At 34.5% G+C, this 27,724-nt stretch overlaps 2 protein-coding genes across 2 annotated transcripts; one reads left to right on the forward strand and one right to left on the reverse strand.

The window, feature by feature from the left end:
• Nucleotides 1-16,224: 16,224 nt before the first annotated feature.
• LOC120329991 (solute carrier family 22 member 21-like) lies at nucleotides 16,225-27,595 on the reverse strand. The gene is made up of 13 exons (XM_039396801.2): nucleotides 27,417-27,595; nucleotides 25,967-26,045; nucleotides 25,662-25,817; nucleotides 25,315-25,418; nucleotides 24,845-24,996; nucleotides 22,237-22,426; nucleotides 21,576-21,705; nucleotides 21,106-21,250; nucleotides 20,208-20,384; nucleotides 19,545-19,653; nucleotides 19,372-19,471; nucleotides 16,761-16,924; nucleotides 16,225-16,599 (listed from the first exon to the last, which is right to left on the reverse strand). Exons 1-13 carry the CDS (start codon nucleotides 27,575-27,577, stop codon nucleotides 16,497-16,499), a joined length of 1,770 nt encoding a protein of 589 aa, XP_039252735.2. The 5' UTR covers nucleotides 27,578-27,595; the 3' UTR covers nucleotides 16,225-16,496.
• Nucleotides 17,512-21,161, forward strand: LOC120329993 (uncharacterized). Its single transcript, XM_039396803.2, has 3 exons — nucleotides 17,512-18,075; nucleotides 18,383-18,538; nucleotides 18,944-21,161. Exons 1-3 carry the CDS (start codon nucleotides 17,892-17,894, stop codon nucleotides 19,141-19,143), a joined length of 540 nt encoding a protein of 179 aa, XP_039252737.2. The 5' UTR covers nucleotides 17,512-17,891; the 3' UTR covers nucleotides 19,144-21,161.
• Nucleotides 27,596-27,724: the final 129 nt, after the last annotated feature.

The raw sequence follows: 27,724 nt of genomic DNA on the forward strand, positions 1-27,724 counted from the left end.
TAATTTTTATGATGTCATCGCACAAAATTTCAGAGTAAAAAACGAAATTTTTGTAGAGCCAGCAGAATTTTTGGAATAAATAAAAATACCAGCATTTCAGCAGAAACAAAATCTTTAACCACTGAAAGAAAGCAATTCAAAGCAAAAGGTCCAATAGTTCAAACGAAAGTGATTTTTCACAACAAGAAGGATACTAAAAACAACAATTTACCAACTCATAGGTCCACCTGGTATCCAACATCCAATATATAGACCTGAATCTAATTCAGCATCGAAAAAGTTTGTATGGAATACTTTACAGTGTTATTCTGTTCATCCTACGATGATAGTGGAATAATTTTTCTGGAGATGCATGACAAACGTATGCATGCCGGATCCGGCCCGCGGGAGTTAGATCGCCGACCTCCACTGTAGCGTATCTCAATCAACCTTTATCTTCTCGACGTTCTCTTAAACATATGCAAATGTTTTATAGCTTCCCGTAAAATCCAAATTCATAGCATTCACCAGTCGGATCCTGCATCTCAGGTATTGGGTTTTGACTGATTACTGGTATTGAACAGTTCATACTCACCGACGATATCATTCTGCTACTTGGTATTTTTCACATTGCAAATCTAGAACTCAACCAGTATAATTTTTTGAATATTTTAACGTTCCAAAATTAATTTGAATAAAGTTTATTACCACTTGGCATAGTTTCTCGCGCAAGGGCTAGTCTTAGATCGTCAACTGTTCCCGGCCAAGAAGATATACCTGCATTGGTTTTAAATGATGGCCCTGAGAGATGAATCCTCTTTTCCAGACTGCTACCGTTGTTCGCGCTTTAGATCGGGGTTAATCGACGGATCCTGGTAAATATCGACCCACTTATCTTTTTTTAACGTACGCAAAATATTGAAATTACCTATCAACACTGACATTACTGACCAGCTATAATTGCATAGTCTTGTGACTGATGAACAATATGGTTTTGGTCTCAAACGTTACACTCCAGACTTTTTAACAGTTATAACCAGTGCTGGGATTCAAATTTTTTGTCAGCCAGTTCCATCATACAAATATCGGATTTTCAGGCGGTTCTGTTACAAAATGTCATGTAATGCTAACCGGTTCGCTGATCTCATAAAATTCCGTGAGAAGGTTCTATAGAACCGGTGCGAACCGGCTGAATCGCACTACTGGTTATAACTAAAAAATATACCGTCTTATCTCTCTCGTATCTAATGAATGGAACCTGCTACAGTGTATGTGAGAAAATTATATTACAAGATTTTACAAATGCATTTTATATTTGATGCAGATATATACCAACATATATATAGCACGTTTTATAGAACATAATTTGATAAAAATGAAATAGAAGTAAATAAACGTAAATGAAATCCAGTTTCAATAAATTTTCATTTTTGTCTGAATAAATTGATATCTCTAATATTTCAATATCACTATTCGTCTTGTCTTGAATTGTGGGAAAGTCGTATTGGACACAAAGTACATATGAATCGTTTTGATATTGTAGGACGCAAAGTAGACCGATAGATCGTTTTTAATATTATTTGATTGTTAGAGTTTTTTGGCATGTTCTTGTTTCTATGAAAATATCACCTTTCTCCCTAACTACTGAACCAACTTAATGCGGTAAGTTAATGTAAAATATAAAGTACTGTAAATGATTGTTAGTATATTGTTAGTAATTGTTGTTAATTCTTTACAATTTTAATTCACGTTGGCACAAGAAGCATGAATCATCATTGTCACAGGAGAGGACCTGGTTACGCGAAGGCAGTCCGGGTACCGTTACTAGAAAGTTACAATAGTTTCAGCTTTGTCCATGATATGATTTTGGCAGAAATTGTGAATAGAATATTTGGTTTTGGTTTTGGTGTTAATACATATTCAAGCATTGCTCGATTGTGTTTTTGTTGTTCTTGTTGGTATTTTCCATTGTTATCGTTATGAAAGAATCCCTCTTCTCAATAACTAATGGACCAGTTGCCAATTTGAAATTTACTGTTGTTACAGCTTGTATTTCTCTCTATTACTTTGATTTCTTTTAAAACTTCTTGTGGGCTCTAAGTGATTCGTTTTTCACTTTAAAATTTTGTGTGCTGACTTTTTCAAAATTGATAAAATAATATTTATAGCGACTCTGCGCCATCTTTCGTGCTACGCGAAGTTTTTTTTTACTGTACCGTACAGTTGACTAGATAAGGTACTGTATGAGGTGAGGTAAACTACTGATTCGCTTTGGCCTTCGTATCGATATGCTCGAGTATCGTTTTCTTGTAATCTTCTTCCGATTTGTTACCTAGTATTTTGTTGAATAGAAGTTCGAATTAATTTCCGCATGAAAAAATTGCAAAGTGTTGACAGTGTTAAATATTGAGAATAAGTTGCAATATCTGCATTTTAATGTCATTTAAATTTAAAAATAAATACATACCTCGTTTAGAAAGAACACCTCCAAATTAGAATAAAAAAACTGCGTTGTTGAAAATAGAGCGCCGCGATGAAGTAACAATAAAATTGGGGGCTTGTTCACTAAACGCCGTCAAGTACTTCTAGTTGGCGTTGCATAACCATTTTTGCATTTGTCTTTACTAACCCAACTTGACTCCGTCAATACAGCGTCACAGTGACAAAATAAGGCCCGTCAAAGTATATGGATTATCGTCCAAAACGCATAGAGTCCACGGGTGTCAAACTCGTGGGTATTCGAGGGTCGCATTCCATATTGGGAATTGCGCCAAGGGCCGCAAACAGCTCTTGATATATTTTGATAATATATACTTTAAGCATATTTTTAGATAGGTATAGTTTGTGATACATGTTGTGATGTAGTTAAACAGCCAAATAAAGTTTTGCTACTTTTTTTGATTTCAAAAGGCATTTGCATAATAATTTCTTGCATTTCGCTGTTATTGCAATTTACTGTATTTATTCCAAAAGCCAAAACATTTTTGAACAAACTTTTGATAAGGAAATAATAATACATACACTAAAAATGACTTATTCCTAATACACCTAAAATTTGCAAAAATACAGAATGAACCTAATGTTTTTTAATACATTTGTTCTGACGTTTGGCATCTCTTTTGGGCCACCAGCTTACTTATATCAGGCTGAGATGATTTTACAGTAAGCTACCAATTGTTATTAACAAGTTCACATGATTATTAATTAATTCTGATCGTAGAGAATGTTGGATTAATTTCAGAAATTCCTCCCTTATTTGCAACTTAGCATCACAAGCTCGGATAAAGACCGCAAGTTGTGCAGTGCCTGATATATCATACATTTCATTAATGGCTAAGGAAAAGTATTCAATGTCAGCAGAAGCTAATTTTATTTGTTCTTTTAAATTTTCGGACATCTTATCAATTCTAGCAGCAACTGTATTATTTGTCAACGATAATTTTTTAAAAAGTTTCAATTGTTTTTACAAGGCAATTTCATTATGGAAGCTCCATCAGTAAAAGCATTTCCGTCAGAGACTACAACCATCTGGCTAAGTTCATAGCTGTCTGAAAAAGTGCGACCTTCTTCATGTAGTGTGCGTTTCTTCCTAATCACTGAAATGTTTTTGTTTTCAAGTATTCTTTTGCTAACTTGAGGTGTATTCATAATTGGGTCGAAACGAGAACAAAAAAAATTGTAATTTTTAAATACTGCTTTTTGTAAATTGCCGTGTTCTGCCTGGATAATAAATTTCAATTTGAAAGGTTTGAAAAATGTATTACCGCATTGCCGCATTGGAAGTTTCAAAGGGCCACATGCGGCCCGGGGGCTGCGAGTTTGACATCCCTGGCATAGACGATCATCCGGAATCAAGCAAGCTATTTTTCTCGTCGTAACGATCCCGATATATGAGAGAGATCGTTGGCGTTAGCGAGTTGGTGGTTATCGTCGGCGGAGATACCATTTAGGCCTTAGCGCCGCATTGGAAGTTTCAAAGGGCCACATGCGGCCCGCGGGCTGCGAATTTGACACCCCTGGCTGCACGATCATCCGGAATCAAGCAAGCAATTTCTCTCGTTTTCTCGTCGTAACGATCCCGATATATGAGAGAGACCGTTGGCGTTAGCGAGTTGGTGGTCATCGTCGGCGGAGATACCATTTAGGCCTTAGGGCGATCGTAGCTTTCTTTCGCAAGTTCTGTGACGTGATTGTGACGTCTTAGTGACGTAATTTTTGAATGACGTAGCCAGGCGGGGGTCAAGGCGTTTAGTGAACATGAGCCGAAAATTGAGTATGATATGTGAATAAATTTGAGATGCATTCAGTGAATTCGGACGAGATATATATTAAGGCTAAAGGCATCATTTCCTTATCTTTATCCGATTTCACAGAAGTGTTACACAATTTTTTTTGTTTAATACAACAATAAACATGTCCGGGATTTGGATCAGCAAGTGATCAATCAAATACACGCTTGTCGTCAATTTTCAAGTAGTTTATTTTTCTTCGTGTTATTCAGCATGGAATATCATACTTTCTCATTTGTTAGACTGATTACTAACATTGAAAAGCCAAAAGAAAATTGGGCGTGTCCTGCGATTAAATTGAGCAGCATTTGTAAACTTGGAAGCCCATAAAGTTAGTTATTTAGTTTTTAACCCAATAGAGCAGTCAACTGATCGTTATCAAAATTCTCATTCTTTTCGAAGTTACAACCTCATCCAAACTTTGTGTCATATAATCTATAGGAGTATCACGCAAAATTACACATTTGCGTTTTTTCTTGCTAATCGCGTTTAAAATTTAACGAGATATTCAAAAACATAAATTTTCACAACACGCAGTGGTTTTCGCGCTACTGTTTAATAAATATTCCGGGATAAATAGTGCAATAAACAAACTAGAGGTTCAAACTTTTTTTTTTGTACTTGTGCAGCATAAATGAAGCAAAATATATTTTAAATATAATATCACAATTGACCCTGAAACATTTAAAAATCGAGAGCACTCGAGTTCAAATTCCATTTGTTCATCTTTAAATTTAACAAATTTCATTAAGTTTGAAAATTCACCAAATTTAATAACTGAAATTTATTTTGCTGTTCTTTTAAAATGGTCTTCAAATGTATACTATGTAAACTATGTTTCTGTCAAAACACATGAACTTTACTGTAATCTAACCGAGTATGACGCAAAATTACACGTTCGTGCTTTTTCGTGTTAATCGCGTTAAAAATCTCAAATATAATTATCTTTAAATTATACAATATTGGAACATTCGGCAAAACACATTATGGAGTATTATATATTGAAATTTCATGTCATCTCAACAGATAAAGATCGTCAAAAATAACCACTACATCGGGCGTGGTTTCTAGATAGACCACGGAAATCTGGATAAATCATACTGTTGGCAACGGGTAGCATGATCTACTTACTGTATTGTGTTATCCTGACTGTGATACTGTGAGCAAAGTGTCTTTAAGGTATCACTTGTTACGCAATGCACTAGAATCCAGCGGCTGTTGAGTTATAATGGTTTTATATTATACATTTCGCTATTTTCAAAAGATGCACAGTCCCCTATATGTGACTCGCTATCAAAGCGCCATAATTGACAAATTTTTGTATGATACAATTTTGGAGTAGTTTGCTTTTTTTAAATATTATAATGTCGCGGTAAGGTTGCAGTGTGTTTTCCATTATGACTATTTAACATACATAAACCTTGTATGAAACTGCTTTGAGCAAGAAAAAATGAAGTATACATACTCGCATTGGAAAGCCACAAAAAAATTGGGCGTGTCCTGCGATTAAATTGAGCAGCAGTTGTAAACTTGGAAGCACATACAGTTACATAGTTTCAAACTCAACACGGCAGTCATCTCATCGTTATAAAAATTCGTATTCTTTTCGATGTTACAACCTTATCAGAACTTTGTGTCATGTAATTGTAATCTATAAGAGAATCACGCAAATTTACACATTCGAGTTTTACTCGCGTTTAAAACTTGACGACATATTCAGAAACATAAATTTCCGCAACACGAAGTGGTTTCGCGCTAATGTTAAATAAATATTCCGGGATAAATAGTGAAATAAACAAACAAGACGTTCAGACATTTTTTTGTACCTATGCAACATAAATGAAGCAAAATATATTTTAAATAAAATATCACAATTGACCCCGAAGCATTCAAAATTCGAAAGCACTCGAGTTCAAATTCCCTTTGTTCATACTTTAAATTTAACAAATTTCATTAGGTTTAGAAATTCACCAAATTTAATACCTGAAATTTATTTTGCTGTTCTCTTAAAATGGTCTTCAAATGTATACTATATGTAAACTATGTTTCTGTCAAAACACATGAACTTTCCTGTAATCTAACCGAGTATGACGCAAAATTACACATTCGCGCCTTTTGTGTTAATCACGTTTAAAATCTCAAATTTAATTATGTTTAAAATATGCAACATTGAAACAGTCGGCAAATCACATTATGGAGTATTATATATTGAAATTTCATGTCATCTCAACTGATAAAAATCGTGACAAAATGACCCCAATACTGTACTGTGACCACTATATTTTCATTATTCGACATGCGTGGGTATACTTTAGTGCCCAGCGTCGTCGTTACAACAACAAGGTTTAATTAAGCTATTATTATAGTTTCATTGAAGTATATTGATAAGAGGTTCATGAAAAGTATACTATATTAAATGTCACGAAAGTTCGAGGGTCCACGATATTGCTTTTGTCTAAACGCCAAAATATTGTGTTCTGATTTTAGCAATATAGCAATGTATGAAGGGATGCTGAATGGTTGCTGTCGATTGAAAAACTCAGCCAACAAGAAAGATTGATCATGTTTTATTGCTTGCGACTACGGCTACCGCTCCTTGAGATGTTGCTTCATGCTTTTATTTGGTAATATTCCGTATGAATGTATCGATATTATAAAAAGCATTGTCATTTATCGGTTTTCTCAATCTTTAAATAGTCTGACCTTCGGCATCATATTACTGAATTGAAATTGGAAAAGGTAACATACTTGACCTTCATGCATTTCATATTGATTTGTAATAATGTTAAGCATATTTGATTTGATAATAATACTGCATAGAGTGATAAATTACCTACGATAACATTCTCATCAGACCTGCAATTGTATCACAAGAACGCTTTTAATAATAAACAATGAAATGGGCAAAGTAACATTAAAAGATATTTTTATAAAAAAAAATTGATATTTTTACGGGCCATCATTCTCAAACAGATTTTCCCAAGTAGCAGATAATTTCATGTTGTAAAAAGCATAAGGGCAATTCTCAAATACATGGACACGATGGCCAAAACGAAAAAAAGTATCATATTTATTACAGTAACGGTAGTCTTTCTTATCAAAAAAGTTCCGACTTCGCTGACCATCAGATCGCGGAAATGCGATCGCGGAACTGCCACACGTTACGCAATTTTTAATTTTTATGATGTCATCGCACAAAATTTCAGAGTGAAAAACGAAATTTTTGTAGAGCCAGCAGAATTTTTGGAATAAATAAAAATACCAGCATTTCAGCAGAAACAAAATCTTTAACCACTGAAAGAAAGCAATTCAAAGCAAATAGTCCAATAGTTAATACAAAAGTGATTTTTCACAAGAAGAAGAATACTAAATTCAACAACAAACCAACTCATAGGTCCACTTGGTATCCAACATCCAATATATAGACCTGAATCTAATTCAGCATCGAAAAAGTTTGTATGGAATACTTTACAGTGTTATTCTGTCCATCCCACGATGATAGTGGAATAATTTTTCTGGAGATGCATGACAAACGTATGCATGCCGGATCCGGCCCGCGGGAGTTAGATCGCCGACCTCCGCTGTAGCGTATCTCAATCAACCTTTATCTTCTCGACGTTCTCTTAAACATATGCAAATGTTTTATAGCTTCGTAAAATCGTAAAATCCAAATTCATAGCATTCACCAGTCGGATCCTGCATCTCAGGTATTGGGTTTTGACTGATTACTGGTATTGAACAGATCATACTCACCGACGGTATCAGTTAACGCAACATTCTGCTACTTGGTATTTTTCACATTGCAAATCTAGAACTTAATCAGTATAATTTTTTTGAATATTTTAACGTACCAAAATTAATTTGTATAAAGTTTATTACCACTTGGCATAGTTTCTCGCGCAAGGGCTAGTCTTAGATCGTCAACTGTTCCCGGCCAAGAAGATATACCTGCATTGGTTTTAAATGATGGCCCTGAGAGATGAATCCTCTTTACCAGACTGCTACCGTTGTTCGCGCTTTAGATCGGGGTTAATCGACGGATCCTGGTAAATATCGACCCCCTTATCTTTTTTTTAACGTACGCAAAATATTCAAATTACTTATCAACACTGACATTACTGACCAGCCATAATTGCATAGTCTTGTGACTGATGAGCAATATGGTTTTGGCCTCAAATGTTACACTCCAGACTTTTTAGCAGTAATAACCAGTGCTGGGATTCAAATTTGTTGTCAGCAGGTTCCATCATACAAATATCGAATTTTCAGGCGGTTCTATTACAAAATGTCATGTAATGCTAACCGGCTCGCTGATCTCATAAAATTCCGTAAGAAGGTTCTATAGAACCGGTGCGAACCGGCTGAATCCCACTACTGGTTATAACTAAAAAAATATACCGTCTTATCTCTCTCGTATCTAATGAATGGAACCTGCTACAGTGTATGTGATAAAATTATATTACAAGATTTTACAAATGCATTTTATATTTGATGCAGATAGACAACAACATATATATATCACGTTTTAGGGTTGATACAAATGAAATAGAAGTCAATTAACATAAATGAAATCCAGTTACAATAAATTTTCATTTTTGTCCGAATAAATTGATATCTCTAATATTTCAATATCACTATTCGTCGTGTCTTGAAATGTGGGAAAGTCGTATTGGACACAAAGTACATATGAATCGTTTTGATATTGTAGGGCGCAAAGTAGACCGATAGATCGTTTTAATATTATTTGATTGTTAGAATTTTTTGGCATGTTCTTGTTTCTATGAAAATATCGCTTTTCTCCTTAACTACTGAACCAACTTGATGCGGTAAGGTAATGTAAAAAATAAAGTACTGTAAATGATTGTTAGTCGAATTCTTTACAATTTTAATTCACGTTGGCACAAGAAGCATGAATCATCATTGTCACAGGAGAGGACCTGGTTACGCGAAGGCAGTCCGGGTACCGTTACTAGAAAGTTACAATAGTTTCAGCTTTGTCCAGGATATGATTTTGGCAGAAATTGTGAATAGAATATTTGGTTTTGGTGTTAATACATATTCAAGCATTGCTCGATTGTGTTTTTGTTGTTCTTGTTGGTGTTTTCCATTGTTATCGTTGTGAAAAAATCCCTCTTCTCAATAACTAATGGACCAGTTGCCAATTTGAAACTTACTGTAGTTACAGCATGTATTTTTCTCTATTACTTTGATTTCTTTTAAAACTTCCTGTGGGCTCTAAGTGATTCGTTTTTCACTTTAAAATTTTGTGTGCTGACTTTTTCAAAATTGATAAAATAATATTTATAGCGAAGTTTTTTTTTTACTGTACCGTACAGTTGACTAGATAAGGTACTGTATGAGGTGAGGTAAACTACTGCTTCGCTTTGGCCTTCGTATCAATATGCTTGAGTATCGTTCTCTTGTAATCTTCTTCCGATTTGTTACCTAGTATTTTGTTGAATAGAAGTTCGAATTAATTTCCGCATGAAAAAATTGCAAAGTGTTGAGAGCGTTAAATATTGAGAATAAGTTGCAATATCTGCATTTTAATGTCTTTTAAATTTAAAAAAAAATATCTACCTCGTTTAGAAAGAACACCTCCAAATTAGAATAAAAAAATTGCGTTGTTAAAAATAGAGCGCCGCGATGAAGCAACAATAAAATTGGGGGCTTGTTCACTAAACGCCGTCAAGTACTTCTAGTTGGCGTTGCATAACCATTTTTGCATATGTCTTTACTAACCCCCACTTAACTACGTCAATACAGCGTCACAGTAACAAAATGAGGGTCGTCAAAGTATATGGATTATCGTCCAAAACGCATAGAGTCCACGGGTGTCAAACTCGTGGGTAGTCGAGGGTCGCATTCCATATTGGGAATTGCGCCAAGGGCCGCAAACAGCTCTTGATATATTTTGATAATATATACTTTAATAATATTTTTAGATAGGTATAGTTTGTGATACATGTTGTGATGTAGTTGAACAGCCAAATAAAGTTTTGCTAATTTTTTTTTATTCCAAAAGGCATTTGCATAATAATTTCTTGCATTTCGCTGTTATTGCAATTTACTGTATTTATTCCAAAAGCCAAAACATTTTTGAACAAACTTTTGATAAGGAAAGAATAATACATACACTAAAAATGACTTATTCCTAATACACCTAAAATTTACAAAAATACAGAATGAACCTAATGTTTTTTAATAAATTTGTTCTGACGTTTGGCATCTCTTTTGGGCCACCAGCTTACTTATATCAGGCTGAGATGATTTTACAGTAAGCTACCAATTGTTATTAACGAGTTCACATGATTATTAATAAATTCTGATCGTAGAGAATGTTGAATTAATTTCAGATATTCCTCCCTTATTTGCAACTTAGCATCACAAGCTCGGATAAAGACCGCAAGTTGTGCAGTGCCTGATATATCACACATTTCATTAATGGCTAAGGAAAAATATTCAATGTCAGCAGAAGCTAATTTTATTTGTTCTTTTAAATTTTCGGACATCTTATCAATTCTAGCAGCAACTGTATTATTTGTCAACGATAATTTTTTAAAAAGTTTCAATTGTTTTTACAAGGCAATTTCATTATGGAAGCTCCATCAGTAAAAGCATTTCCGTCAGAGACTGCAACCATCTGGCTAAGTTCATAGCTGTCTGAAAAAGTGCGACCTTCTTCATGTTGTGTGCGTTTCTTCCTAATCACTGAAATGTTTTTGTTTTCAAGTATTCTTTTGCTAACTTGAGGTGTATTCATAATTGGGTCGAAACGAGAACAAAAAAAATTGTAATTTTTAAATACTGCTTTTTGTAAATTGCCGTGTTCTGCCTGGATAATAAATTTCAATTTGAAAGGTTTGAAATATGTATTACCGCATTGCCGCATTGGAAGTTTCAAAGGGCCACATGCGGCCCGGGGGCTGCGAGTTTGACATCCCTGGCATAGACGATCATCCGGAATCAAGCAAGCTATTTTTCTCGTCGTAACGATCCCGATATATGAGAGAGATCGTTGGCGTTAGCGAGTTGGTGGTTATCGTCGGCGGAGATACCATTTAGGCCTTAGCGCCGCATTGGAAGTTTCAAAGGGCCACATGCGGCCCGCGGGCTGCGAGTTGGACACCCCTGGCTGCACGATCATCCGGAATCAAGCAAGCGATCGTAGCATTCTTTCGCAAGTTCTGTGACGTGATTGTGACGTCTTAGTGACGTAATTTTTGGATGACGTAGCCAGGCGGGGGTCAGGGCGTTTAGTGAACATGAGCCGAAAATTGAGTATGATATGTGAATAAATTTGAGATGCATTCAGTGAATTCGGACGAGATATATATTAAGGCTAAAGGCATCATTTCCTTATCTTTATCCGATTTCACAGAAGTGTTACACAATTTTTTTTTGTTTAATACAACAATAAACATGTCTGGGATTTGGATCAGCAAGTGATCAATCAAATACACGCTTGTCGTCAATTTTCAAGTAGTTTATTTTTCTTCGTGTTATTCAGCATGGAATATCATACTTTCTCATTTGTTAGACTGATTACTAACATTGAAAAGCCAAAAGAAAATTGGGCGTGTCCTGCGATTAAATTGAGCAGCATTTGTAAACTTGGAAGCCCATAAAGTTAGTTATATAGTTTTTGACCCAATAGAGCAGTCAACTGATCGTTATCAAAATTCTCATTCTTTTCGAAGTTACAACCTCATCCAAACTTTGTGTCATATAATCTATAGGAGTATCACGCAAAATTACACATTTGCGTTTTTTCTTGCTTATTGCATTTAATATTTAACAGATATTCAAAAACATAAATTTCCACAACACAGAGTGGTTTTCGCGCTTCTGTTTAATAAATATTCCGGGATAAATAGTGCAATAAACAACTAGAGATTCCAACCTTTTTTATTTGTACTTGTGCAGCATAAATGTAGCAAAATATATTTTAAATAAAACATCGCAATTGACCCTGAAGCATTCAAAAATCGAGAGCACTCGAGTTCAAATTCCATTTGTTCATACTTTGAATTTAACAAATTCCATTAGGTTTGAAAATTCACCATATTTAATAACTGAAATTTATTTTGCTGTTCTCTCATAATAGTTTTCAAATGTATATTATGTGAACTATGTTTCTGTCAAAACACATGAACTTTACCGTGATCTAACCGAGTATGACGCAAAATTACACGTTCGTGCTTTTTCGTGTTAATCGCGTTAAAAATCTCAAATATAATTATCTTTAAATTATACAATATTGAAACTTTCGGCAAAACACATTATGGAGTATTATATATTGAAATTTCATGTCATCTCAACAGATAAAGATCGTAAAAAAATAACCACTACATCGGGCGTGGTTTCTAGATAGACCCCGGAAATCTGGATAAATCATACTGTTGGCAACGGGTAGCATGATCTACTTACTGTATTGTGTTATCCTGACTGTGATACTGTGAGCAAAGTGTCTTTAAGGTATCACTTGTTACGCAATTCACTAGAATCCAGCGGCTGTTGAATTATAATGGTTTTATATTATACATTTCGCTATTTTCAAAAGATGCACAGTATATGTGACTCGCTATCAAAGCGCCACAATTGACAAATTTTTGTATGATACAATTTTGGAGTAGTTTGCTTTTTTAAAATATTATAATGTCGCGGTAAGGTTGCAGTGTGTTTTCCATTATGACTATTTAACATACATAAATCGTGAGAAATTGCTTTGAGCATGACAAAAGTACTCACAAAACTGAAAAGCCACAAGAAAAATGAACGTGATCTGCGATTAAATTTAGAAGCATTTGTAAACTTGGAAGCACATATATTTATAAAGATTTAAACTCAACACGGCAGTCAACTCATCGTAAGAAATATCTGTATCCTTCCCGAATTCGAACCTTATTAGAACTTTGTGTCATGTAATCTATAAGAGTATCACGCAAAATTACGCATTCGTGAATAAATTTGAAAATCACAGGGTAAAGTTGGACGCGGAGATATAGTATACATATCGTATAGCCCAAAGCATCATTTGTCATTCTCATGCATGTTCGTACCATTACCCAATATTACAGAAATGTTACAAATGGTCAGTTGTAATTTATACAAAAATATACTATACTAGTCTGAGATTTGAAGCCACAAGCAGAATATGCGTGAAATGCGTATAAGCAGTGTCCAATAACCTTGCTGGAACAAAAAATGCTTCGAAACCCAATAGCACCACCAAACGATCAATTCATAACAGTGCTGTTCACTCCTTGTGCAATGAAACACGTGAATTTACTGTATTGAGGCAGGGGGAGACCAAATTTATCTTTTAATACAACGCTTAATCGCATCTTTCATTCGAACAAGACCAGGCATAAGCATCCGATGATATCCAACGATATGAAAGGAGATACTAATTATTATGTAGCCTACACTAACTACTAAATCATTGGCCGATACTTGTATTTATTTGCAGAACAATTTTGATGAATTTTTAAACTATTCCAACTAAGAATAGTCCTTTTCCTGATCCCGATGTCGGGATTGATATTTGTTAAAATCACAGAATTTCATTGTTGTATAAATAAACGTCAAGACGGTGGCTATATGGAAATGACGTCCGGGGATCGGTGAAAGGAGAATGAATTGTCTTGTGCAGACAGGACAAAGCCGATGAGATGAGCTCGCGTCAAGTAACTCCTCATTTGAGGAAACGTTTTGTGCTTTTATTTTAGTCAAAACACTTCTCTATTTTTAAGCGTTGTCACTGTGACAGCAGTGACGAACCACAGAGCTGACTCAGCGCCGCGCGATCCGTTTTTTTATATCTGGGCCCGAGGTTCCAACTTACAAGGACTTGGTTGTTTTTTGACGGTAGCACTAGGTTTGCTCACGCCACAAATTCATCATACAATGAGTGTAGAAAAAAGATGACCGAGGTAAACTGAGAGTAAACGTATTTCCTTACCCACAACAACGTTAAATCACAGTGTCTGCCGTCTGCCGTTTTCAAGTAATAGTTGTCAGGAAAGAATATAATTTTAAGCGACATTACAAAACCAAACTCGAGAAAAAGATACCGAAAATACCACGATATTTATCGGGGAGCAATTTTGAAATAACTGATGGCTTTATATAGTTTCCCTGAAAAACTGATTAGAACGATAAACTCTCATTCTTGAATATATTTAAAGTGAGTAAACTCGCGATGTTTTGATCATTTTTGGGTTTTCTCCGACTGCGGCCCGCGAAATCTCCTCAAAAGTTTTTGCGGCCCTTCAACCTCGCAACCTTGGACCACCCTGGCCTACACAATTCATCACACTCTGGGTGAAATGGTGGCATGAGATCTGAACTTGAGATATCTGTGATGCCAACATCGTTTACGTTTTGAACGCAGGCTGCTATGGCAACGTTTCCAAACCGGAGAGGAATTTTGTCATTCTTGGAGGGGAATTTGCTGTAGTATATTATATTACTAATACTCTTTGTAGTTTTACTATAATATAAATTTATGCACACATTATAAACTTGAACCATACGTTGAGCGAACTCGGTTACCAGTACCGATTACTTTGTGCAAAACCATGCCCACCAGCCTTTTTTCGAAAATTCAAGCAAACCAATTAAAAAATTCATATTAGGAAACACGAATTTGGTCACATTATAGTGATTAGTTACCACTACACATAAATTGTTTGTTGAATGGTGTGATTAGTTGCTCTGCCACAAATTTTGACTGACAACAGTTTTGTCCCAAGTATGTCAACCAGACCAGACCATACAACCAGGCGGTATGACGATAGACACCGGCAGTCGTCAATGTCCACGTGAATGGAGATAAGTTTAAAAAATCTCTATTTGCTTTTATTCATAGATTTACACAACACACAGTATACAATCTTGTAACTTTTTATCCAGACTAGCTTGACATTGAAAGATATTTTACACTATATATACTTAATCGAATAGCGAATAATATTAAAAACGTGATGCCCTTGTAAACAGAAACTCTTATTATTTTAATATGGGTAATTATGCACATCCTACTGATGGGACTTAGATATAATTATTTCAATCAGTGCCTAAAGATATTGAGAATATAAATTTTAATTTGATAGTGACAGGACACAACTTGTTATGTTCCTCAAGGTGGTGTAATTTGATTCCTACGAAAGTCTTTGTTTGAATTCTGGGAAAAATTAACTTTGTTTTCATATTTTTACCTTGCAATTTACCCCATTTGGGGGTTAATTGCTATACCATAAGGATTTTGCGTCAAAGTGTCGTCGAATCAAACAATCTAAAACCAAAGTTTCAAGTTTGTATTACTTGACTAAAATGCGGCATATTTTACTGATTTCAATTTTTATAGCATACACCAAATGGTAAGTACTAAATAAAAGTCTCACTAGGTATATGTCGTGTCGTGTGGATCAGATAGATGTCTCACTGTAAAATTTTTGTCGTCGGAAAACTAGAAATATAGAAACTAGCGATGATAAAGAATTTTCAACGCCTATATAACACTGTCTACAATAAATGGCATAGTTATCGTTAAAAATAAGATAATTCTATTCGATGTCATGGTCATTTTACTTCCCTTTCGGGCTGAAATGCGACGTATTTTTGTTATTTATTATTGTATTAAAAATGTCCTACTAGGTCAGTTTGGCGTCAAATTGAAAAGTTATTGTTGAAAATATAGTAATTTTTTTCGAAATTAGACAATTTGACGTTGTCACGTAGTCTTCGTGTTCATATATTTGAGCATTGCTGTCTCGAGCTAATCTTTAAGTACCTCAGAATCTCAATTATGATTGAGTTTCTTAGTTTGTATTTCTTTCTAAGAGTTTCTCCATGTGCAAATATCTTCAATATTTGACACGTGATAGAATCTTAAAAGTCAAACTTTGGAAATAATATTTATTTGAGTATGTTTGACAATTTGGTCAAAATATGAAAATTTTTGAATAATTAACAATCATGGAGTAAAAGAAAATATGCAATGCTTTCTAGGAATTATTTCACCATTTTCACTTGTATATACCATATGCGATGATTATCAATACTTATGAACCCTAATTGATATTGCAATTTTGAGTTTCAAGTTGAAATAAACTTCTGTTGGTTTCCTTGTGCGAAAATTTTAGAATTTAATTTAAAAGTTAATAATATAATGCGATGAAACAAAGCCGTACTTCAGTCAAAAATTGACGTTGTTTCTTCGAATTAAAGTTTATATGAATTAATGTAGACCTTTCCATCATCACATTTTATTTCGCATTCATTGTAATCATCGGATTTGGTTCCACTGGTCGTAGAATCAGTTTTGCTAGAATAAATGAAAATAAGAATACTACAATGCTCTTGACAGGCAGATAGGGGGCTGGAAAATACTGTTCTAGACTATTCTGCGATTGTTTCGATGATAGGCCAATTTCAATTTATTGCACAAGTAAATTTTCTGCTTGAAAAAAGCGATTTTCTAAATACCTTTGATACTCGGCGGTCGCACCGAATAGCCTTGCAGTTATCTTCATATTATTACGATAAAAATTTTCAGCTTGATCCACTGATGTCATTAAATCGGAATTTGTAGTGTCGGGAAGCATCAGAGACGTTGCACCAGCAATGATTGCGAGGGTGCCAAATATTGTCTGTAAAATAATTTTTGCACATACAATTCTATATTTGTACACATAACTATTTACTTAACGCTATATGCCAAAACTGCCGTACTTGCCGAAATTTTACCCGATATTCCGAAAAATATATTTGTGCCAACATAAAAAAAGTATTAGCATAAGCTTACGTTTTACAGAATAGCTAAATATCAATAGGTATCAACAAGAATTACACTTTCTTTGGAAAAACAAATTGCAAAAACTGGGAGAAAAACTATTGTCGATGTTAGCTATTATTTTATTGGCGCTATCGACAAAAATATCTTCAAAAGATTCAAAGTAGGCTACTTTGAAAAAATCAAATAATGCTTATTAGTTGAGTGCTAAAGTTTAATAATGTAAATACGCTTCGTATAAATATTATTAATATGAAAATTGTCAGCTGGCGATGGTTACAATAATACTTCATTCAGTATTGTACTGTGAGGCGGAAGGAAATAATACAGAGCGCGTTAATGAATTGATCAAGCCTTCAATGCTGACTGTCATATACTAAATTTAGAATGTCTTAACAAAAGCAGTTGCTCAGATACAGCATAAGGTACGTTGCTCAGTATAGCCAGTAAGAGTTTAAATTTAGAAAAACAGCTTGATATCTGGTTAAATAAAGATACTAAAAGGGTTTTTTACCTAATCGTATAATCAGCGTATTTCGCATCGGCAGTTTGTTTATACAACCCTCATGATTTTGACTATGCGACTTATAGATATGAAAACTATTAAAACAGCAAGGAAATTGCATATTGCTATAAAAGTATTTTTCAAGTTACGCCATAGCATCTTAGATTCGCCCGGATACCAGCAGAACATGCTGCCGAAATGATCTGCACAAATTTTTCTGATTGGCGATAACGCCTGGTTACTTGTTGCGCAAACTTGGATCTGTTTACCCTATTCATCAGTTAAAACATATATTTATAATATTAAATCTTAGCATTCTATGAAAATGAGTGTTTCATTAATGGTAACTACTACGTCACTGGCGTCACTCGCAATTTTACTTGATGTTATTGCTTTATCCACAACAAGCTGGTTAACCACATCCCGAATGATGTTGGGAATAACCATAGTTACCACCAGCGGACTCTTTCAAGAATGCAGGATGTCTAAATGCCATACGTTAGGTAAGAATTAATGACGGGTGAAGAAATGTGGCGACTGTATACTCTTAAAATCGATTCCGCTTTGATAATTTTTAACATGAACAAATATTCACAGAGATCCGATTTATTCGGTTGGTACTATACTGATCAAACAAAAATGCAATATATTATGAGGTATTCATATATAATAACTATTTATTACCTAAAAAGGGATCAAAGGGTTGAATATCTAACGAGTTTTGGATATGCTTCGTTGGTATTTTTGTTTTGAAATTGAAATTACTACTGGCTTGATTAATAATTTGAAGACTATTATTTTGTTATTTAGTATTCTCCGACGGAAGAGGGAGAGCAGAAGATCTGGCAGCAGCTTCTCTTATTTTGCCTCTATTTATATTGGGTGTTGGAATTTTTTTTGTAATAGGAAATGAATTTCGAAATGTTAATCATGGCTTCACCGGTGGCGTACTTTTTTCAACCGCAGGTAAGAAATCGTTACATCAAGACATTCATGAGGATTCATATATCAATGACTTGAGTGTTATAATCCAACTTGTGCAATTGAAACAACGTTTCAAGTTGCTTCATGAAAACGTATTTGAACAACGTACGATTGCCTAATGCTCACACCACATATGCTCAGCAGCAAACAGTCCTTTTAATTTGGCCGTTTTAATATTACGTCGTAAAATCACGCTGATCAAACTTTTACCGGCACCATACAAAACTTTCTACATTGAGAAATGAATATTAAACAGTCAATATACCATCTATAAAATCTTCAATATTAATTCGTATTATTTTGAACGTGTTTGCTAATTTTTTCTCGATTTATTTCATAAAACCTAACAACGTATTAAAACTAAAACCTAATAATCCCTTTTTACAGGACTTTTTGGATTGATCGGGGTTTCGGTATATAGTGGACTAAAAAAGCAAGTATTCGTTCCGGGACACACATCATCATTTGGATACAGTTTTGTATTGGCATGTGGATTCGTGGTATTGTGCTTGTTAAGTTCAATGCTGGCTTTCATAGGAATGACTAGACCAGACACAAATGCTGTCAGGTTGCGAATACTTACTTGACTCGTAATAACTGTTTTCAGCAGATTATTTTGCGCGTACACTATCGCAAAATTGTGACAGGCAAGAGAGTCGATTGCCGAGGAATGTGAGAATCACTATTGTAATTGAAGACAACAAAGACAACATACATACAAAAATGAAAACTTAAATATGATTCGGCTCGGGAGAATAAAAAGTAAAAAAAGCACATATTTGATGAGTACTTCACAAATATGGAGCATCAGATACCTGTGTAAGCCAAGGAATTGTCTGTTGAAGTTGCAATGTAAAAGGCATTATGATAGGGCCCAGTCTTCCTGCCATGGATCCCATTGCCAAGCCCGTTCCTCTAAGATAACAAAACAAAATGTATAAAAAGGGAACATCGTACTGAAGTGACAAAACAGTTTACTTTGTAATACCTGACAACTGTTGGATAAAGTTCAGCGGTGTACTGATAAACAACAGCAAAAGATGTACTTGCGAACAATTTTCCTAAAATTGCCACCCATCTACTGGCTTCTAGCATTGCTGAAAAGTTCAAATTTATTCACCAGTGTTATGAAACAACAAATGACAATACTAATGCCAATAGATAAGAGAAATGAGATTGAGATTCTTTGTCGAGATTTTCTTTCGTTTTATTGATACTCCAAATTTTTCAATATAAAGTTGTGTTCATTCGAACTTTTTTGCAAAGAATATTATTCAGAAATATTTGATAATTTGTTGGACTATGTGGTCGTACAGTCCGTAAGTTTACAGTCTAATATGCTTGAATAATAAAATAAGAAGACTTTTTGGTCAATATGAAAAAAAAGGCGCTCCAGACGTATGTGCACCAAGATGGCGGACACTGGAATATAGTATGTGTACCAGGTTCGGGTTAGACTCTAATTTTATTCCAATTTTCCTTTTTTTAGTTCTATTACGAGTTCGGGGACTAGTCAAGTGACTCCCGTAGTATTTGCATCTGAAATTATGGACTAACCCTAATCTGGTACACATACTTCATTTCGGTGTCCGCCATCTTGGTGCACATACTTCTGGAGTACCAAAAAATATGCTATTTTGTATTAGGACACCTTGATTGCCATTTGCAAATTGCAAAAGTAACATTGTCGTTATACAACACATTCCTCCAAGAAAGTATGAAATACTCGACGTTATTCTCATTCCAACCGGCCCAGCAAATGCATAGAACACGAAATATCCAACAAATTCAACCAGTGCATTTATGGCTGCGTTAACGTATGGATCGCCTGTAAAACAAATGAATATGAACTAAATCAAAGTTTGAAAAGGGAAATAAATATAATCTTATAATTTTATGATATCGATATTTTATGATATTATTTGTATACGTCCGAGTAACTCTTAGAAAACTACAACATTATATAAATTCATTGAATTTATCAGTAATATTACAACCTTGTGCGCCCCAGAAGTATGTGTACAAATATAATATCAATTTTGTTCGCGTACCTTACATCAAGTGATGTAAAGGGACGGAGGCTCATGGGCAGGAGGTATATTTACTTGGCTAACACAAACAGTACCCCGAACTCGTAATAGAACTAAAATAGGAAAAATCGGAATCAAATTATGGCCTAACCTTAACCTGGTACACATACTACGGGAGTACTCAATCTTGAATTGTCACTGTTTGATAGAGGTTTGGTTATCAGCTATTACCGTGTTAAATTAAAACTTAAAATTTATTTTGTGCAAAGATTTTACATACGGGAAGAAATAAACCTAACGTTGAAGGATTATAACTGTTAATTAATTACATTGTTCTTGTATTACAGCCAGATATATATCATTGCACAATGTAGTGAAAAGTAGGCACCTAATAAATTTTATTATTAGACTATATTGGTCGGACAACAATATCGAGTACTCAAACCCAAAATAATTTGTGTGATTGTGAATATATTTTGATCGGATATGCAAGGTGAAACAAACAGAGCAGTTATTCACCTACTAACGTTCTGACATTGAGTGTTAATCCGTAGAATATCATGGCAACAACAAACCATAAATAGATAATATTTATAGATACAAAACGCATCATTGTTGGTCGGTATAAGTCATACATGAAATATTTCTTTTTCTTCTGAGACATCTGAAATATATTTTATAAAAATTGAAAATATATGAATATCAACCGGCAACACATTGGCAACATTTAAATCATCAAATTATGATTGTTCTTTGACTTACTAATTGTAATTAATCTATATTTTTCCCGTCAGAATTACAGCGCTATTTATACAGCGCAGGCCTCCAATTTTTACGATAGTTTGGGTATTGGACAAAACACAGAAAAGTTGAATTTTAGTAAGAAAATTTCATTAACAATGGAATAGAAGTTTTTTTAAACAAGCATTGTTTGAACTTTTATGGCAATGGCGACATAACTTTTTGTATCAATTAATACTGTGGGTTACTTGGAGTATTTCTTTTTCTGTCTTCACTACAAGGTTCCAATCGTCGTCATTAAGTTCAATTTTGTTAAATCTGGCAATTCTTTGTACTGTTATCTTGGCTTCTTCAGCCTTATCGTTTGTCAATAACCACCTGAAGAATAAACGATGTTCAAATATATGGACACGAAGTAATCTGTCACAGTAGCCTACCGGTACCGTGTCGTAGATGAGCAGCAGACTTGGACGTACGAGAAAGCGAAACCACACAAGGAGCGCAATTGTTAAATTTGATGACGCCATCACACACAAAAAACGAATCCCATAGAGGACACACAAATTTTGGAAATAAATAAAAGTGATAGCCTTCTGGAGAAATATACAATATTTAACCACTGATAATTTCAAAGCAATAGGTCCAGTTGTCAATGACAGAAGCGATTTCTTCCACAACAAGAAGTAGAAGAAAAGAAATACTAACATGATGATCAACAACAACAAAATAACAAAACGATTCATAGGTCCGCTACGTGTCCAATAAACGTAGTACAGAACGCTAAACTGCTTTAGTATATACTGTTGTGTGATTACCGATGTAAAGTAATAAAGTTTATACCTATTTTGAAGCTGTTACCATGGGAAATATCACGCTATTTTGGTAAAAAACACAACTCTTGTTACGTACCTGCAAGATCTGGGTATGAAGAAATATACAAAAATGTAGGACACATTTATGAGCGCAAGGCAAAGACATAATTTTCTCCAGTCTCGCAGAAAATATGCAAAACCAGGCAGACAGGTATGGGCGAGTGCTGATATCTGCATTGCCCCTACTGTTGTTGGTGTTCTTGATTTCTTGTCTACCATTTCGCTGACTTGAAAAAAAAACGTCAAAATATTATGGCACATCACAGATGATGGTATTGAAGTGTGTAAGAAAATATGTCGATTAGGTGTGACATAAACAAAAACGTAGTCTCCAGCGCCTGAAATGTTATTTTGGAGTAATTACCAATAACTAGAGCGACAAAAATGGAAAATCAATGAATCAATTCTTGATTCATACTAGCATTCGATCCAAGAAGCTTTTTGATTTGCGGATTGCTCTTCCCAGAAGCATTTCTTTTCAACGCATTATTTTATTGTACAAATCATAATCTCTTGTAAATACATAAAAATGAATGGATTTGGCTAAAATTCACAAAGTATAAACTGAATGAATCAGCTTTTGTATTTCCATTAGTTTTTTTAATGCGTTTAATACGTTCTGACGCTGATCTGTTAATGGGTATAACTGACAGTTATATTCCGTCATCGGATCGAAGTGGTGAGGCTTAATCAAAATCACTCTTCTTGAATATTTCAAAAGCTTTTGATAGAGTTTGGCAAGTTGGACTTCTGCGTAAAATTCGATTCTATGGTTTATCTGGTCAGATTTTTGACATTATCAAATCATTTTTGGCTGATCGAATGGCCAACGCTCTCGGACGAACCCTCTATCTTATGGAGTTCATCAAGGCTCAATTTATGGACTTATATTCTTTCTAATATTCATCAATGATCTTTCAGATAATCTCATCTACAATTCCCATTTATGATGAAGACAATACTCTTTATTTTTGTCTTGATGCGAAGTCCAGTAAAAACGCCGTTTTAAACTTGCTAAATAGTCGGAATAGAACTTGATTGGGGTTTCCAAAAGAGGTGATCAGTGAAGGTCTCTTTGAACTCAAAAACGTCATGTTGATCAATCTTTATATCAATCCTGATACAGTTCCAATTTCAACGGAGGAAATACTAAAAGAATCATCCAAATTTCATCTGATTGGGCTCACTATGTCCAAGGATTCGAATTGAAATGAAAATATCGAATCATTACCATGTTCTCCAATATTTGTTCCATGAGTGCATATTTCACTTGCACAAATCACTGATAGTTTCACGCATGGAGTATTGCTGTTATATTTAGACTGGCTCTTCTGTGACCTCTTCATACCGTGTTCAGAAACGAATATCAAATATGATTGGCGTCAGAACTGCAAACTCCGCGGCTTCTTTTACAAATACTATAATGAACAGAGTTCTTCTGAACTTTCGGAACTTGTCTCTTTATGAAAAGTTTTTAGCTGTCAAACTCACTTAGTTGTCAACCGGTCACAGCAAAAAGTTTTTTCTCTCAAGAACTTCAGGAATTCACTACCTCATAGCTGATTCCTGATTGTATGAATGTTTCCCGAGCATCGACATTCCTGTTTATTTCCGTAACACTAACAAATAAGCAATAAGTTAACAATGACGTAACAGTTTGAATTTATGCCTGTGCTCTGACATTTTATTCGCTCAGACAGATATTCAAGCTTCCTTGTAAACATTGGTGTTTTTTCGTTTTATTCGATAGGTTTTAATTGTGTTTTCAAAAATAGTTGTGAATCAAATAACTTAATTGTCATTATGTCTTCAGAGGACCTTTTGTTGAGTTACAATAATCAAAAATTAATACCGCAAACGCTGCGATAGACTAGCTTAAAATTAGCTATCAGTACCTATACGCTTTGAAAATGTGCGCCAGTTTGTAAGCGGCAACTCTCTAAAACACTCTCAAAATCAGCATTGAAAATTTTGCAATGATAAAGTATAGGGAGAATCTTTCAGGGGTCAAGGGTCGGGGAAACGTCCATTGGCGTGAACTCAAGTCATGCGTCAATCGGTATTTACTAAGGCGCTTTCTAGAATTATGATTCTTTATATTGTCAGTAGCTATTGGAATTTTAGTGGTCGCCCGTAACTTCACTCAGTGATCTTTTTTTTTAATTTCTGGGGGACTTCCTACGTCCCTGTTTGAGCAAATGTTCTCAGAAATATATATATATATATGGTGAGCTTTTTATAAATACATACTCGATTGGAATTTAATTCTCATTCATTCCCTTGCGAAATTAGTATTCTCAAGAGAATTGTTTCATTTGCGGCCAAACCACATAACGCAAAACTGATTTTCTGTTTGGATCTGTCCCAACAAATTGTTCGTATGGACAAAAATTTATTGTGATTTTGCAACCGAACAGACAGTTCAAAAGACATACCACGTAGATATTCAAATATTTGAATATGTGTTGTCCTCTTGATGCCTTCTCCGTATATTTTTTTGAAAATATAGTTGTGGGTCTTCAATTATGGTCAAGAACGCTGAATGCCGACACGCAAACAAATACCACTTACACTTACGACTAATTGGAACAAACAAACGTATGTTTTCATTTCAAATCAATATGGAACGATAATATAATATTTACCATATGTAAAGTAGCAAAGATATGCAGAATTTCCGATTGCAGTGAGCGTTCTCATGCCGATGTATACTCCGTAGGACGGTGAAAAGGAAGTCACGATTGCATTAATAAGTATAATGAATGCAAAAATCAGCATAGACACCTTTCTTCCAAACCTGAACATACATGAAGAGTAGAAACGAGTGAGCGACTTACTAATACCTCTATGTTAAATATTTTTACTTTATGCTTTAAACCAAAACAATTGTAAATCAGTCAAAGATAAGCTGAATCAATCAAATTATATCAGCAAACTTGTGGTGCATGGGGTGACAGATTAATTAACCATCGTTCTCTAATTTTTGTCCGAGACAGTGCAGTTATAATTATCATGATTAGTCTCAAAATATCACTCGATGATATATGATATTATAAATACGTAATTCGATCTTGTATTTTAATTTGAATTGTCAGCAAATAGATGTGATGCGTACCAGTCAAGAAGTGGTCCAGCAAGAAAGGCACCAATCATAACACCGAAATAATACATCGCAATTGCAACAGAGTCTAGCGTTGTCCTCCCACAAACAAGATCCCACTACGAAACAAAAAATAAATATTCATTCACGGACAGAGTAAAATCTATTTAGAGATACAATTTTATAGAAAAAATCAATCGATTCATCAAAATTATTCAATATTGTTAGATAAGGATTTCTGAAGTCGATTAGAAAATAGCCAGTGCCCCTGTCATAAGACAGGACGAATTCATATTTGGTTTGAAAATCTTCACATGAGAAAAACGTATAACACTCAAAAATGTGCTGAACAACAGAGTTACTTCCGAAACTGTGGTTTCTTCATAATAAGTATCGTCGTATGTATATCCATTATCACATTGTATTTTCCCTGGGTCTGGATTATCCAAGCACGACAAATCTCCATCGCCAGTACATGTTGATAAATTGTAATCGTATCTAAAACACTGCTCCCCAGGCTGCATAATAAAATTGTACTTTATTAGTTATTTAAATAGTTTCAATTATCATGCAATACAGTTGAATAACGAAAATTGAAAAGCATTCTTCATATGGCAATTTATCCTGTTTTTCCTAGCCACATAAAATTTGATATAGTATTTCTCACCGGTATCAATAGATTTGTTATGTTTTCTTCAGTTAAATTAGGATATACTCGAGGATCATCCAAAGGTGGTACCGAGCACCTATAAACAAATTAAAACATGTGCTCAATAAACTATTATAAATAAAATTGCAAATATTTTCTTATTTATAAGCAAGTTTGTGTAAAACAAGGTCGTAACCCATCTTAGTCTTCTATTTATGTTTTCTCGATGCAAGTTGATTCTAAACCTTTTTATAGGTCAATAAGTTACAAATAATATTGTTACAAGTAGTAACTGACCAGCTGGGACATGCAGCTGGCGGAAAACACCGATTACCGTAAAAATACCCAAATTTAGCAAATGGTATAGTTATAATGAATAGCTATAAACAACGAGAAATTGTTATTCATAGTTTAATGATTTTTTCTGATAATTACAATTATTCTTGAGCTTAAAATTTAATGCTAGTAGTTACCCATTGGGGCACTCTAGCTCGACGAAGCTAATATTTTGAATTCACATTTTGTAGGTAAGTTCCTCGACACAATTTTTGTTCAGAATACTCCTGAACAAGTATATGAAAGGGCACGTGAAAAAGGCACATTCTTGTCTTGTGGCACGTTTTGCAGGGTATCGATATATTCTGGTTGAGTTTTGTGTGGAGCACGTATATGTTAGGTTGGTATATGCTGTTTTTATATAATATAGTCGCAGTCAGGCATTGAGATTTTCTGATTTCATCGTAGCAGATCTTGTTGAAAGGTTAATAAAAAAAGGAAGTAGGCCTATATTCCAATAGCATACTAAACATTTTCTGGCTTTGTGGTACAAGACGTTGCCAGTCATCTACCTTACCTGATGGCTTTAGTATTGCGCTTAGATATACGAAACATGCTTGTTAATTTTCTAGAGGTTTTTATACATTTCACCATGTTTATGTATATTTGAAAGCATTGGGAGTTAGTTTTACGCACCATTACTGATAAATATATACAAATATCAGAATTTAACTTTAAATGAAGCAGTCGTATTTGATAGTGTTGTTAAATCAATTTTGAACAATTCAATTGCGGGATTCTGAGGAAACATTACAGATAAGATAAATATTTCTGGCAATGTAGTGTAGTAGGACATAGCTTGCCATTGTGAGAGTTTGTTCATCTCGCTTGGCATTTTTACAACTTGACATTCCAACTGTAAGCCAAAGTTTAAAAAGCATTTTTGATTAGAGTTTTTGAGAGTGAGTAAACTCACTTATTCGGGTGTTTTGCAATAAATCAAACGTAAATCAATTTAGTAACAGTTACATCTTACTTTGGGATTGCGAGGAATGTACCGGTAGTTTGCATTATTCCAGTTTGTATTCATTTATACAATTGGAATTTCAGTGCAGCAAAGAGTGTTATCAAAATTAATTTTATCATGACCTATATTTGTCACAATAAGAACATAGTAAAAGTTTTACTTCACCTGTAATACGGCACTGCACTAAAAAATATCGATGACTGGGCCATGAATGAAGTTCCAAACGGAAGAACACTTACAGCTACGACTATGATGATCTGATAAGTACTTATTCCTCCTAACTTTTCAGCTAGCAGTTCGTCCAAATCCATTTTGATTGTAGACATTATGCAGAATGTAGGTCAAGTTTTTACAGATTTAATAATCACAAATATATCTACATGAACATATGAATGACATTACACGTCACATTGAAATAAGGCTCTACGCAGTCTACGGATACGCGTACATAAGCTGATGCCTCAATTTTTGAC

This window comes from Styela clava, chromosome 12 (assembly GCF_964204865.1).
Source record: "Styela clava chromosome 12, kaStyClav1.hap1.2, whole genome shotgun sequence".
In the NCBI taxonomy this organism is placed as follows: domain Eukaryota; kingdom Metazoa; phylum Chordata; class Ascidiacea; order Stolidobranchia; family Styelidae; genus Styela; species Styela clava.

Excerpts from the sequence above, each read along its gene's own strand:
- LOC120329993 (XM_039396803.2), top strand. The coding sequence starts at position 17,892 with ATGAAAATGAGTGTTTCATTAATGGTAACTACTACGTCACTGGCGTCA. Across the intron at positions 18,076-18,382 it reads GTCTAAATGCCATACGTTAG|TATTCTCCGACGGAAGAGGG; the intron begins GTAAGAATTAAT and ends TTTGTTATTTAG. Across the intron at positions 18,539-18,943 it reads CGTACTTTTTTCAACCGCAG|GACTTTTTGGATTGATCGGG; the intron begins GTAAGAAATCGT and ends CCCTTTTTACAG.
- LOC120329991 (XM_039396801.2), bottom strand. The coding sequence starts at position 27,577 with ATGTCTACAATCAAAATGGATTTGGACGAACTGCTAGCTGAAAAGTTA. Across the intron at positions 25,419-25,661 it reads AAGAAACCACAGTTTCGGAA|TGGGATCTTGTTTGTGGGAG; the intron begins GTAACTCTGTTG and ends TTTGTTTCGTAG. Across the intron at positions 20,385-21,105 it reads CAATGTCAGAACGTTAGTAG|GCGATCCATACGTTAACGCA; the intron begins GTGAATAACTGC and ends TTTGTTTTACAG.